Here is a 13,289-nt window from a genome sequence, read left to right on the forward strand (position 1 = left end):
ACCCATTGGAATGTGGACAGTGTGTCTCTTCTCAGGCACAAGTGCATTCGAGTTCTAACCAGGCCAGGAAAATGCTGCAGTCCTTATTAAGAGTAGGAATGTCTGATGAGGCAGCCCAGATCTAGTGCAAAGAGCTTCTTCCTAGTGAACTGACTCAGAGGAAATAAAGAAAAGCAGACCACAGGAAATTTTAGTTTGAAAGAAGCCTTAACAATTCTGAGAACTACGCTCGAACAGAACTAAGGGAATTATCAAGGCCCCTTACAGTCCTAAAACCCTCAAACATGGAGAAGCAAGGCAGCTTCAACTCCTCCTTTAACTCAAGCACACTTTTCCCCTTGGTAAGAAGAAATGTTAACTTTTTCTTTCAATGGTCACAAAGGCAGGGTAAACAGCAGCATTTCCACAGGAAAGCGTAAGAGAAACCAAAAATGAAAGCTATTCCAAAAAATGTCTGAGTCTGTCTGCTTGGAAAGGAAATTTATTAAAGGGATTCTTCTTTCCTTCCTAGGTCTCTATGTAGCCCTAGTATTTGGAGAAATATATGCATGTTAGACCTTATGAGGCTTTTACTAGACCTTTTGATATCTGCCAAACATACTGTAGTCTTGTATTAGTTAATCTAAGTATTTTTAAGCACTGGGTAAGTCTGCTTGCCAACACTTAGTTCATCTGATGAAACATTTGAAAAAGAGAGAACACAGAGAGGATAACAAGCCTGGCCAAGACATGACCTCCAGCCATCACTACTGTTTGTACTTCTAAAGAAAAATCATGGCACATGGACAAACCACAGACTAGGACTTTCTTCATTGACTCTGGGTCACAAGGTCACATCACATGGAGACATCTCTCTCACCACATCTTCAATCCCCTATCAGAACAACAGCCCAGAAAGGCTCAAGTTCCAGCACTAGCCAACCACTATCATCTTTAGGGGACCCTACAATACAAACGCCTACCTCAGCCAAGGATCTGAGAATGCTGTTTCAATTTCCACTAAATATTTCAGATACAGGAAAATGTTTGAAGTCGCATTTGTTCACAGTTTTTCTACTTTGTTGAAAATAACTCTGCCTCATGGGAAAACGGTCCCATCATTCAAAGAAGAAAAAAAAGTCACAGGAAACTTAAAAGTCAGATGTTATCCTTCACACTGAAAGGAATTAATACCAAAAACTCTATCCACATATTTCATCAAAAACATCCTAAAGACACAACCTGAAGCCAAAAAAGCCAGAGATATTCATTCCACTCCCCCTCGGCAACAAGTCAGTTAACCAGTGACAGAACCTACGGCAGGAGAACCATTTGGTGACTCACACATTCCCCTTTGAGCTCAACTTTAAAATTAAAGAGCTGGTTTCTTTGGGAAGAAAAAGAGGGACAAACTTTAAAATTATCCCTTGAAACTTCAGGTCCCAAAACTTAAAAACCTCTTTGCTTTCTGGTCTCAATTTCAAAGTCAATTCCATTTTTCTTTCCAAAAATCTTGAGTCACACAAACATCTGGTAGCTGGGAAATTTACTGCCTTAAATTCATTCACTTAAGATTGACCGAAGGCCCATAAGTGAGCGAGCACCACCCGATTCAACGAGGATGCCGAATTTTAACTGGATCTGCTCCTGGCGCAGCCATATTCATACTTGGAAATGTAAGTTCTTCTCCGCTTGAGACAACAACAAAAAGCAGAACAGCAGTGAAAAACGTCACAGAGCGCTGCTCTCACGTAAGTAAAACCTGATGAAAGAGAAACACGGGTGTTGTCCGCACCAAGGCCTCCTGGGCGACAAGCTTTTCAGTGGTTCAGCTGCTGCCCAGGCGGCACCTGGCAGCAGGCGGGCGAGGGCCCAGGCGAAGCAGTGATTCCACCCCGCCCGCCCGCACCCACGCTTCGGGAACCAGCCGAACCCACCGGCCCAGCCCGGCCCGCGCTACTTGCCCGGAGCACCGGCCCTGGGGCGGAATGCCGCCGCCACCACAGCCGCTCCGCTGGCCCCCGAGGCCACACCGCACCCCCGGCCCAGGCGGAGCAGCCCCTGACTGACGCGTTCTGACCTGGCCGGACCGACCCCGCGGGTGCCAGCGTGGCTGGACACGAGCGGGCCCTCCGCGCGGGCGGCCCCCCGCCCCCACTTCGCCGCCACGCATCTCCCGCGGCCCAGCGGGCCCCGCGCCCCCGGTCCAGCCTCCCGCACTCCCCTCGGCTCCCTGCCCGGACCGCCACGGCCCCCTTCGGCCTCCGCCCGTCGCCACCGCTCCCGACCTGTCCCCGCGGGGCCCCGGGCGGCGACGCGAAGCCTCCATCCCACCGCCCCAAGAGCGGTTGACGGCGTCCACAGCCGCGCGGCGGCCGCTGGAGGACCAGCCGGGCGCAGCGGCCCCGCCCCGCAACCGCACCCCGCACTGTCGCCGCCGCCCATTGGCCACCGCGCGCCCGCTGCTCCGCGCCCATTGGCCCGCGCGCCCGCCGCCCCCGCGGGTGGGTTGCTAGGGGAGGTGGAGCCGCGGGAGGCTTGCTACGGGCGGGTTGCTACGGGCTGCTGGATCTGAGGAGCCGCCCACCTCCCAGTAACCGCCGAGCGTCCAGGCCGGCTTCACCCAGCGGTCGGTACCCGAAGACCACCCAGGGCGCTTCCTGGGGGCCGCCCCCTTCCCGACCCCGAGGCCTTCCCGGAACCGCACTTGCCCGCCGCGGCAGTCCTTCCCAGCCAAGTGCATCTGCGCCTCCTCCACTAGTCCAGCCCAAGCTTCTGGGGCGTCCCCGGACCTGCCCTGCACACTTGCCTGAAGATCTTTTCTGTCTACCGCCCTCCGCAGCCTACCGGCCGTCTTCAAACATCCGTATCCCATGAGATCCGCTATCGGATCCAGTAAATCTTGTCCCCAGTTTACATGCAGCATTACAGTAGCTACAGAACATCCCGTCAAAACTCATCGCGCGTTGACTTTACGATGTTCCATTCCGAGGCCAGAGTTGCCTCCACATTTTTGAGTCTCTAAGAGGCAGAAGACTTGGCACAAGCTAGGAGAGCCGGCCACTGCGCTCTCTGGTCAGCCTCCACTCACTGTGTGACCCTGAGCACGGTTATTTGTGCTTCAAATCCCCATCTTTTAAAATAAGTAATCCCTGCTTATCTACCTCGGGCTGGACAGGACACAGACTAGGTTCTGAAAGCTGACGGAATGGAGTTGAATGAGATGCTATTTGTATGGGTGGAAGGAAAATGGAGACATTTTGTTAACCAGGGAGTCCTTCTGCATTAATTACAATAATAAAGTAGTATTTGAAAAGATTATGTATTTATTTACATACATTTTAAAAAGTTACAAGAAATCATTTTCCCACCCTATTTAATATTTATAATGACTTCAGTTGGAAACAAAAAATCAAAACATCGCAGCCCTAAGTAACTTACCTATGTCCCCTTTATCTCTCCTGGTCCCACTGTACTCATTAAAACAGGCTTGCCGCCCTTTCTTCATCCCACGCTTTCAGCAGATGCGCCAAGATTGCAGAGACAGCAGCTCAACTGTAAAAGGTCAATTTGTTTCGAGTTTTTCCATGCATCAGGTCACAGAGGAAGAAGTCACTGAGTCCTACACAGAGTCGGAACTCAAACATGTGGAATGAATTAGTTTGAATGAGGTGATTAAAAGGATGAATGAGTAGTGAGTGGTTAAAGGAAACAAGAAAGACCATGGAGGGGCAGGGGCAGTATTGCAGTATTGCAGTATTGCTGTATTAGTGACAGTCAGAAGAGCATTCTCTAAAAACTTCCTGCAGCCATTTATTTATAGACATTTTAAACAGTATAACATATTTAAAATTTTTCAAGTTAATACAAGAAAAAATATGAAGTGAACTGTTTATGACACTAAAAACTGTTTATGACACAAGATATTTTAAAAATCAAATATGGGAATTCAATTCCCTTACGACTCCAGCAATCAATTTCTTGGGACCAGGGATGTCTGAGAAACCCAGTCAGTTTTTCACATGGAACTGGCTTCTGCTCAGCTTCCCCCTCTCCCTGAGATAAGTGAGCAGGTGTCGTCGCCTCTGCCATGTGACCTTTATCCCATACTTCTCCTCGGGAGTGTCTTTAACCAGAACAGGCCCCGGCTCTGGGCTCTTGGGCGTGCTCGTGTGAAGGGAGCAGCTGGGAAGGCTATTTTCCCTCAGCTCTGAGGGAATGGGCCCTCCCTGTCCAGACGACTCTGGGGTCTGGATATCCGGAGGAATGAACAAATAAGGGAAGTTTTGAAGTGCATGTGCTGACTGCTCCCCGCAGCTTTGGGGGCTGAGCATGGGAACCAAGGCCCTTCCGGAAATGTCCTTTTCTGGTTGACTGGGGCAGTCCCTGATTAGAGGGATCTCAGGTGTGGCTGAACTGGCAGAAGACCGTGGACTCTCAAACGTTAGATGTGGAAATCTGGAGCTGGTAGATTTTCGACTTGATCGCCTTGCCAGGTCTCGGTGATGATGTTTCCAGTTGGCTGGGAGCCAGCTTTCTGCTGTTGTATCAAACTGAGGTGATACCTAAGGGTTCCAAAAGAAAAAAGAAAAAAAAGTGAAGAGAGCCAACTACCAAATACAAACCTAAGGAAACTGCATCCCATGGCTAGAACCCTAAATGGGGGCCACAACAGCAATGGACACAAAACAAAAACAGCTGTCTGACTGGATAACAATATCCAAGGGATACGGGCTTTGGGCAAGTTACTCAATGTCCCTGGCCTTCAGGTCTCTCCCGTGCAGCAAAGGGGACAATGACTCTTTCCCTTCATACTGCTGTAACACATTTAACCATCTTTCAACTCTGAGCGCAGGCCAGCAGTCTTATTCACCATTGATCCCCAGCCCTAGCAGAGCGCCTAGCACCAACAAGGCCCCAGTGAGGGATGAAGGGCTGAAGGAAAGTACAGGGCGTGAGATCAGGCATGGAAAGCAACTAGCAAGGGGCCTAGCACATAATGAGGACTCCATACATGTTCATTCCTCCTCTCATCAACAGGATTCTTTTTTTTTAATAGGTAGGTGTGCCTTTATTGTGTTTTTTTTTTTTATTTTTTGGCTGTGTTGCATCTTAGTTGCTGTGCACGGGCTTTCTCTAGTTGTGGCGAGTGGGGGTTGCTCTTCATTGCAGTGCATGGGCTTCTCATTGCAATGGCTTCTACTGTTGTGGAGCACAGGCTCTAGGCTCACGGACTTCAGTTGTGGCACATGGGCTCAGCAGTAGTGGCTCACGGGCTTAATTGTTCCACAGAACGTGGGATCTTCCCAGACCAGGAATCGAACCCATGTCCCCTGCATTGGCTGGTGGATTCTTAACCACTGTGCAAGTAGGGAAGTGCCACCAACAGGATTCCTATATTTACGTTGCTTCCCCAGTCCTGAAGCCAGGGCTCTGGTTCTCCCCAGCAATCCTGGACAACATACATTTATTAAGCACTCTTAGGTAGAGCTCAGGCTTTTGCTGGCTCTTTTGCTATACTACTTCCCTGACATATTGTAGCTATGTTCTCTTCCCAGGGCTTTTAAGCTGTCAAAATAGAACATATGCCATTTCTGAGGATTTTTCTTCAATGTTCAGTCCATTAAATAGTAAATAGGGACTTTCCTGCTGGCCCAGCTGTTAAGAATCCACCTGCCAATGCAGGGGACATGGTTCAATACCTGTTCCAGGAAGATCCCACATGCCATGGAGCAACTGAGCCTGTGTGCCACAACTACTAAGCCTGCACTCTAAAATCTGTGAGCCACCACTACTAAGCCTGCATCCTGCAACTAGTAAAGCCTGCGCACCTAGAGCCCATGAGAAGCCCATGCACTGCAACGAAGAGTAGCCCCTGCTCGCCACAACTAGAAAAAGCTCGCACACAGCAGTGAAGACTCAACACAACCAAAAAATAATATAAAAATTTTAAAAAATACAGTGAATAGAGTACTTAGCTAAAAACTCCACCTCTCACATGAAGCTCAGGGAATAATCCCATTTTTTACTCGTTCTGCCATTTCTCTGGCTTTCTCACCCAGCTACTGGATAGTGAAACTTTTATACTGAACTCTTTCAGAGGAATGTGGGGGGAGAGATTCCAATTCCAACCAACCCACATCTCAGTCTGAACTTAGGAAAAAAGATAAACCAGAGAAGATGACTGAGGACAGACAGAAAGAGTACACTGCCTCCTTGTCCCTGCACCCATGAGTCTCCTTATTGTTTGAAAGCCGTGGCTAACAGGGCAGAGTCAGCACACTGAGAAGGCTGGCAAAGTAAAAATCGAGGCAAGAATCCCATAGCCTACCCAGGAAGTGATGGTGTTGTGGTCAATGGGCTTGCTGGGCACCTGTCTAGTATGGGTGATAGGAGGCTGGGGAGATCCACAGTGGTGTTTGGGGCCCTCCAGTGGTTGCTGGTAGAAAAGCAGCTGGGGTTTCTGGGACGTTTGGCGGCGTTTTTTCCTGGGAGGCATCAATAGGTGAGTGAAGAGCAGTTAGTAACTGCATGATGCTGGTTGTCCTCAGGTCCGGGGAGAGACTCCACTTCCAACCCATGCCTGCTGGGAAGAAACAAAAGCTGGGAGAAAATAATCCAATGACTCCCCAGCTCTTCCTCACACTCTGCCAGCCGATTCTGCTAGCAGCCCTACCCCAAGATTGTGGGGCGGTGTACATACAACAGCTTCCTACACCTACACCACCAAGGCAATACACAGTAGTTCACACTCAACAACATTCGTTCAATGAACACTTACGGAGCACTTGTTAAGCACCATGCTGGGTGCTGGGTGTTTAAAGATGAATAACCAACCACTTATTCCATGATTATTTATTGGTGCCTTCTGGAGGCCTTCTGGAGGTCTTCTGGAGAGAGTGACACCTGACCTAGGTATAGAAGGGCTAGGAAAAGCCAAAGAACAGGGAGGGTGCTCTAGGCTGAGAAGCAGCAGATACAAAGGCAGAGTCATGAAGGAGTCACGATGAATCCAGGGACTCAGACTCCATGCAGCTGGACACAGGGCACGAAAAGACAAAAGGCAAGAACTGAGGCTGGACGTGCTGTCAGGGTCAGGTCAGAAAACCAGGTGGACCATCTGAATTTGGAGTTTTTTTTTTTAATGAATTAGTAGGGTTTATTTTTTTTAATTTTTTATTATTTATTTATTTATTTACTTATTTATTTATTTTTGGCTGCGTTGGGACTTTGTTGCTGTGTGTGGGCTTTCTCTAGTTGTGGCAATCGGGAGTTACCTTTCTTTGTGGTACGTGGGCTTCTCTTGTTTCGGAGCATGGGCTCTAGGCGCATGGGCTTCAGAAGTTGCAGCACATGGGCTCAGTACTTGTGGCTGGCGGGCTCTAGAGCACAGGCTCAGTAGTTGTTGCACACTGGCTTAGTTGCTCCGATGCACGTGGGATCTTCCCCGGGCCAACGATTGAACCCATGTACATTGCATTGGCAGGTGAATTCTTAACCACTGTGCCACGAGGGAAGTCCCTGAGTTTGGACTTTGGCCTAAGAAGTCATTGAAGATTTTCAAGTGGATGGATATGATCACACTTGGATTTTTTTTTTAACTTTAACCCAGATAATTTCAAACATACAAAAAAAAAAGTTAATAATATAATAAGCCCCCAGGTGCCCATCGCCTGGCTCCAACAACCATCAACCAACAACCAATCACCACCCATCCACACCCCATCCACTTTCCCTACCACTTTATTATTTTGAAAATACCATATTCCCAGTCATGATATCATTCCTAGTAACACAACACATATAAATATACATATTTATATACTATGTGTACTTATTTAATATACATTAATATGTTTATATGTGTAAATTTCTTAAATAGTAAATATCAAATATCCAGTGTTCAAATTTTCAGTTGTCTCCTACCTGCCATAATTGGTTTTTGTTTGCTTTTATCTTTAGACAGATGATCCAGGCAACAGTGTGAAAGGTGAGAACGAGTGCCCTGGAAGCAGGGTTAGTGTGTTGCCTGAGAACCAATGAGGCCAGAACCTGGGCTGTGTCAGTGGAGATGGGAGGCTGGAGGCAGAGGCAGGGTCAAGGGGACCCACAAAGTAATAAAAAGTCTGAGAATATGTCCAGTGAATCTAGCACCAGATCAGTTTTTGGGTTTTTTTCATAAATTTATTTATTTATTTATCTATTTAATCGGCTGTGTTGGGTCTTCATTGCTGCACACGGACTTTCTCTAGTTGTGGTGAGCTGGGGCTACTCTTTGTTGTGGTGCATGGGCTTCTCATTGCGGTGGCCTCTCTTGTTGTGGAGCACGGGCTCTAGGCGCGTGGGCTTCAGTAGTTGTGGCACATGGGCTCAATAGTTGTGGCACACGGGCTTAGTTGCTCCATGGCATGTGGGATCTTCCTGGGGCAGGGACTGAACCCGTGTCCGCTGCATTGGCAGGCAGATTCTTAACCACTGCACCACCTAGGAAGTCCTAGCACCAGATCAGTTTTAATAAGAGCTTTGTCAGTAGGTTGGTGGGACAGAAGTTTGAAAGCAGTAGGTAGAGAGGTGAAAGGGAGGTGCCACTGGTCATCCCAGAGGGAGAGCCAAACATCAGGGCAGACTGGTTTCATTATACAGCATGATTCCTTCATTCAGTCAACAACAAAGCAACGTACTCTGATTTATGTCACTAGGCAGTGGAAATACAGGTAAAGAAGAATATGGACGAAGTCTCTACCCTCAGAGAACACAGGTAATAAATACATCGATTTGTTCATTCACTCATTCAACAAATATTTACTGAGTGCCTACTGTGTTTTGGGCACTGTCACGGGTGCTGGAAATATATACCAGATTTCGAAATTAAATTGCTGGCCTCGTGGCACTTACATCTAGTTGGGAAGTGATGACAGGTACAGAGAAAAGTAAAATGGCATAAGGGGTTGGGCTGACCTAGTGCTATTTTAGGCAGGGTCGTTGGGGAAGGCCTATCTCAAAAGTGATAGCTAAGCAGAGACCTGAATGAAGAAGAACAAGAGACAGGTGTGAGACAAGAGAAAGATGTGAGAAAGAATATTCCAGACTGAGAGAACAGTAAGTGCAAAGACCACAAGATGGGAATGTGTGTGACTTGTTCAAGAAACAGTAGGGTCAGCATGGCTGAACTGGAGAGTGGTACGAGGTGAAACCAGTACACGTGACACAGGGTTAAGGCAAGGTTAAGGACCGGGTTGAATTACTCAGTGCAATAGGAAGTCACTGCAGGGTTCTGGACAGGGAAGTAACATAATCTGATTTATACCAGAGCTAAAAAGATAGCTCTAGGTGCTTTATAAGAAAAGATGGGGCTGCCCTGCTGCACCTGTGACATTGGGGCAGAGAGGAAGCGGCTATTTCTACGCTCAGTGCTCAGAACAGTGGGCGCTAAGAATGGTTTGTAGCTGGACATCACCAAGAGCTGCCTGTGGAGCACCCTGTTTCCACACGCACTTGCGGTGGGACCTGCGTGTGGGCTTCTTGTGAGAATTAACTGAGGTGTGTGTACAAGCGCGTGGCAAGCTTTGGGGATGGTGGGATTGACCAGGAGAGGGGCTCCTTACTGGAAAGATCATTCTGTGGGTCTGTCTGGTGAGGACTTTTTAGGAATCCTTGGGCACGTGTGACATGCATCCCTGACTGAGGGCTGCTGAGCTGGAATCAAGGCCCCGTGGGGCCCCCCGGGCCGTGTTCAGAGCCAGGCCCTGGGTGGGGGTGAGGGGGCCCAGAGCCACCTGGTCCACGAGTGCTCGCACTCTGAGGGCCTTTGGGACAGGGAGTCACTCGGGAAGGAAGGCCAGGCTTGCTCCTGGCAGTTGGTCCTGCTGACGAGGCAGAAGCTGGGCCCCTGTGTGGCGTCCCTCGGTGGGCCAACTGGAACCTTGCGACACGGTCATGCAGACCAGGGCTGTCCAGGCCCTCCTGCGGCGGGGAGGGGGGTGATGCATTTTGCTGTTTCCTGAAAAGTCTAAGTTGGAGGATTGGACAAAAGCTGTAGGTCAGTGGCTCTTGACCAGGAGCAGTTTACTCCCCCTGTCCCCTCAGGGCACGTGACAACATGTGGGGCAGGAAAGGGGTGCTGCTAGCATCCAGTGGGTGGGGCCAGGGCTGTGGCTACATGTCCTGCGGCGCCCAGGACGGCACCACAGCAACACTACAGGATGCCAAATGCTCGTAGGGCCAAGGTGGACAAACCCTGCGATAGAAAGTGTGGTTTGGGGGGGATTCACGTGTTGGATCCCATTTCTCAGAAAAAAAAAAAAAAAAAAAAAAAAGAAAAGATGGGTTGGGAAGAGGGGGGATGGAGAAAGGAAGCAGAGAAGCGAGTAAGAAGGCCCCTGCAGGAGCCCAGGGGGAGACAACAGAGCTGACAGGGCTAACAGGGCTCCAGTGAGAAGTGCTGAAGTTGACACCTCGCTCGAAGTCCCAGGCCTCACAGGGATACCACACTGTTCAGCAGTCCTACTGTGTCCTCGATCAGCTCACTTTCCACAAAGATTATCTTAAAACCTTCCCACTGTCTTAAAACTTCAGAACTCCTCTCTCCAAACCAACTGCCTTACTTCCTACTTCACATAGAACACAGGAGACATCAAAGGAAATACTCTCACCTTCCAGAAAGCAAACACACAAACCTAACTATATATGCATCCATCTTCTTTCTTTCTGCTGTAAGTAGAGGTCAGTTCCTTTTGCTACTGTGGTCTCTCCCTCTGGCTGGGCTTTAGAGCCTTACTCGCTCTGTATGCCTTTCTCAGGCAATCGTCTGCTGACATGTCAATAATCACCTAGAAGGAGATGAGTTAAGTAATTCTATATTCGGCTTCGAATTCTCCACACTCAGGACCCTTATATTCCACTGCCTACTTGACAGCAACTAGATGTCTCAAATGCACCTCAAACTCAACACATTTATTCATGTGAATTTACGCTGAATTCCCCTGCAGACCCTCCATACAAGTGATCATCTTCCAGGGCCCTTGCTCGGGGCCAGAAACCTTGACATTTCCCTTTCCCCTCTACCATCCAACCCAGCATCGAGCCCTGTGAATCCTACCTCTTAAACATGGCTTCAAAAATACCCCTGTCTCAGGGAGGGTGATTGGGGGCGGGGGCCAAAATGGATGAAGGGGGTCAAGAGGTACAAACTTCCAATTATAAAATAAATACATCACGGGGACTTCCTTGGTGGCGCAGTGGTTAAGAATCCACCTGCCAATGCAGGGGACATGGGTTCGAGTCCTGCGCCAGGAAGATCCCACATGCCGTGGAGCAACTAAGCCTGTGCGACACAACTACTGAGTCTGCGTGCCACAACTACCCAAGCCCAAGCACCTAGAGCCCATACTCTGCAATAAGAGAGGCCACCGCAATGAGAAGCCCATGCACCACAACCAAGAGTAGCCCCCGCTTGGGGCAACTAGAGAAAGCCTGCACAACAACAAAGACCCAATGCAGCAAAAAATAATAAACAAATAAGCAACAAACAAACTTAAATAAATAAATACGTCGCGGGATGTAATGTACAGCATGGTGACTATAGTCAGTACTGCATTTCAAACTTGAAAGTTGCCAAGAAAGTAAATCTTAAAAGTTCTCATCACAAGGAAAAAGATTTTGTCACTCTGTCTTGATGGTAACTAGACTTACTGTGATCATTTTGCAAGTGTAATAAATAGCTAATCGTTGTTATACACCTGAAACTAACATAATGTGTTATGTCAATTGTGGGGTAAAAAAGATTTGTGGGGTTTAGTGATATAGTTTAGGATTAAACATGGGATCAGAATCAGTGGCAATCTATATTTTGAGACTTACTAGATTCAACTCAGAATCTGATAAAAGCATTCCTCCTTTGTGAAGAATAATAATATTCCCCTTCCCCTCTCTCTCCACCACCCTTCAAGTTCCAACAGTTCTGGCCTGGGGGTAATGGAATAGCCTAACTGGTCTACCCTAACCTCTGGCACCCCCTGCAGGGGGACCTTTTTAAAATGCAAATCTGACCTTGACTCACTCCTGCTTAAATTTTTTGAGTTTTGAGTAAGGACCGAACTCTTCAGTGGTGGCTAAGGTCCTGCTGCTCTGGTTCCAGCTTCATCTCACACACACTCCGTGCAGGTCTCTTAGCTCAAAGCCCTCATTTATTCTTCAGCCTTCGTGCGGCCCGTGCTTCCTCCTGCCACACGGCCCAGCACACCTCATTCCCTTGGCTTGGAGGGTCTCCCTCCCTTGTTTGCCTAGAGGCATCAGATCTCAGACGAAGCTTTAATTCATCAGAAATGCCTTTCTCACCCACCTTAAGGCAAGATCCCCTTATTCACATACTCAAAGTTATCCCTGAGCTTTAAGTTTTCACTTCACAGCTGTAATTCTCTATTTGCTTAAATAAGCAAGTGGTTGCGAGTATGTCTGAGCTCCTCTCTCTTCCCATCAGACCATCAGCTCAGGAGAAAGACCTCCCTCTGCCACTGCATCCCAGCGCGGCCAGGCACATGGCAGGCGCTCAACTAAACGTGTAGACGAAGTTACTCATTTACTACGAAGAAAAGACTGCGGGGGGGCGGGGCGGGGCGGGAGGAGCGCAGAGCTCGAAGATTCAGGGTGGAGGCGGGGTTCACCGTGTGCGAGAAATTTTTAAGGAGGGAACCTGAACTAGGTCGTAACTGCGCTCCAGGGGCCCGCAGGCCGCTCGGGGGCCCCGGACTGTCGCTAGTCGGAGGTCAACGGAGGACAGTTCCCCCAGCGAGGAACCAGCTGGGCGGGAAGAGCCGGCGCCGAGCGCGGGGCGGCCCGGGGTCCCCCCTGTTCCCGGGGTCCCCCGCGTCCCGCCGCCGCAGAGCCCTCCTTGCGCTTTCCCCGCGAGCCGCCCGCCCGGCCCCCGCCTCACCCGCCGCCGATCCGCCTGCCCACCAGGCCCGCACGCCGCTCGGGCCGCCTCACCCGCCGCCGCTCAGGCCGCCTCACCCGCCTGAAGAGGCCGCCGCTCTGCCCGCCTCACCCGACCCGGCGGGGCCTCCTAGCCCGCCGCTCCGTCCGCTTCACTCGCCCAGACGGGCCGCCTCACCTGCCCTTCCCGCCGCCGCTCGGCCCGCCTCAGCCGCCAGAAGGGGCCAGCCCGCCCGGCCCGCCGCCCCGCCCGCCGCCGGCGGCCAGGAGGAACGCGGAGACAAGGCCGGCGCTGATTGGCCGCGCCCGTCACGTGACCGCAACGCTCCGCCGGCGCCAATTTCAAACAGCGGAACAAACTGAAAGCCTTAGAGCGGGAC

The 13,289-nt window shown here is 49.9% G+C and overlaps 2 protein-coding genes and 1 non-coding gene across 12 annotated transcripts in view; 1 reads left to right on the forward strand and 2 right to left on the reverse strand.

The window, feature by feature from the left end:
- TULP3 (TUB like protein 3) overlaps nt 1-2,384 on the reverse strand; it is a 42,397-nt gene extending 40,013 nt beyond the window's left edge. For 2 of the 3 annotated variants that reach the window (XM_057704004.1, XM_057704001.1), the window contains exon 1: nt 2,268-2,378. In XM_057704004.1, the coding sequence (XP_057559987.1) occupies nt 2,268-2,308 (41 nt within the window). In that variant the 5' untranslated portion in view covers nt 2,309-2,378. Of the gene's footprint in view, nt 1-2,267 lie in introns of all 3 variants that reach the window. The other variant, XM_057704002.1, reaches the window with a different exon arrangement.
- A 939-nt stretch (nt 2,385-3,323) lies between these two features.
- RHNO1 (RAD9-HUS1-RAD1 interacting nuclear orphan 1) lies at nt 3,324-13,130 on the reverse strand. Of its 8 annotated transcripts, none has more exons than XM_057702891.1 (3): nt 13,088-13,130; nt 6,311-6,562; nt 3,324-4,544 (listed from the first exon to the last, which is right to left on the reverse strand). In XM_057702891.1, the coding sequence occupies exons 2-3, from the start codon at nt 6,476-6,478 to the stop codon at nt 3,990-3,992; spliced, it is 723 nt and encodes a 240-aa protein (XP_057558874.1). In that variant the 5' UTR covers nt 6,479-6,562; nt 13,088-13,130; the 3' UTR covers nt 3,324-3,989. The 8 variants fall into 8 exon arrangements, with proteins under 8 accessions (XP_057558874.1, XP_057558873.1, XP_057558876.1 ...); XM_057702890.1 differs by having other exon boundaries at nt 12,988-13,106; XM_057702893.1 differs by lacking the exon at nt 13,088-13,130 and adding an exon at nt 12,964-13,083.
- LOC130834221 (small nucleolar RNA SNORA43) lies at nt 9,300-9,435 on the forward strand. Its single transcript, XR_009048609.1, has one exon. It is a non-coding gene; the product is annotated as a small nucleolar RNA SNORA43 (small nucleolar RNA).
- Nucleotides 13,131-13,289: the final 159 nt, after the last annotated feature.

The sequence above is a fragment of the Hippopotamus amphibius genome, chromosome 12, assembly GCF_030028045.1.
Source record: "Hippopotamus amphibius kiboko isolate mHipAmp2 chromosome 12, mHipAmp2.hap2, whole genome shotgun sequence".
Taxonomy (NCBI): domain Eukaryota; kingdom Metazoa; phylum Chordata; class Mammalia; order Artiodactyla; family Hippopotamidae; genus Hippopotamus; species Hippopotamus amphibius.

Excerpts from the sequence above, each read along its gene's own strand:
- RHNO1 (XM_057702891.1), bottom strand. The coding sequence starts at position 6,478 with ATGCCTCCCAGGAAAAAACGCCGCCAAACGTCCCAGAAACCCCAGCTG. Across the intron at positions 4,545-6,310 it reads ACAACACCATCACTTCCTGG|GTATCACCTCAGTTTGATAC; the intron begins GTAGGCTATGGG and ends TGGAACCCTTAG.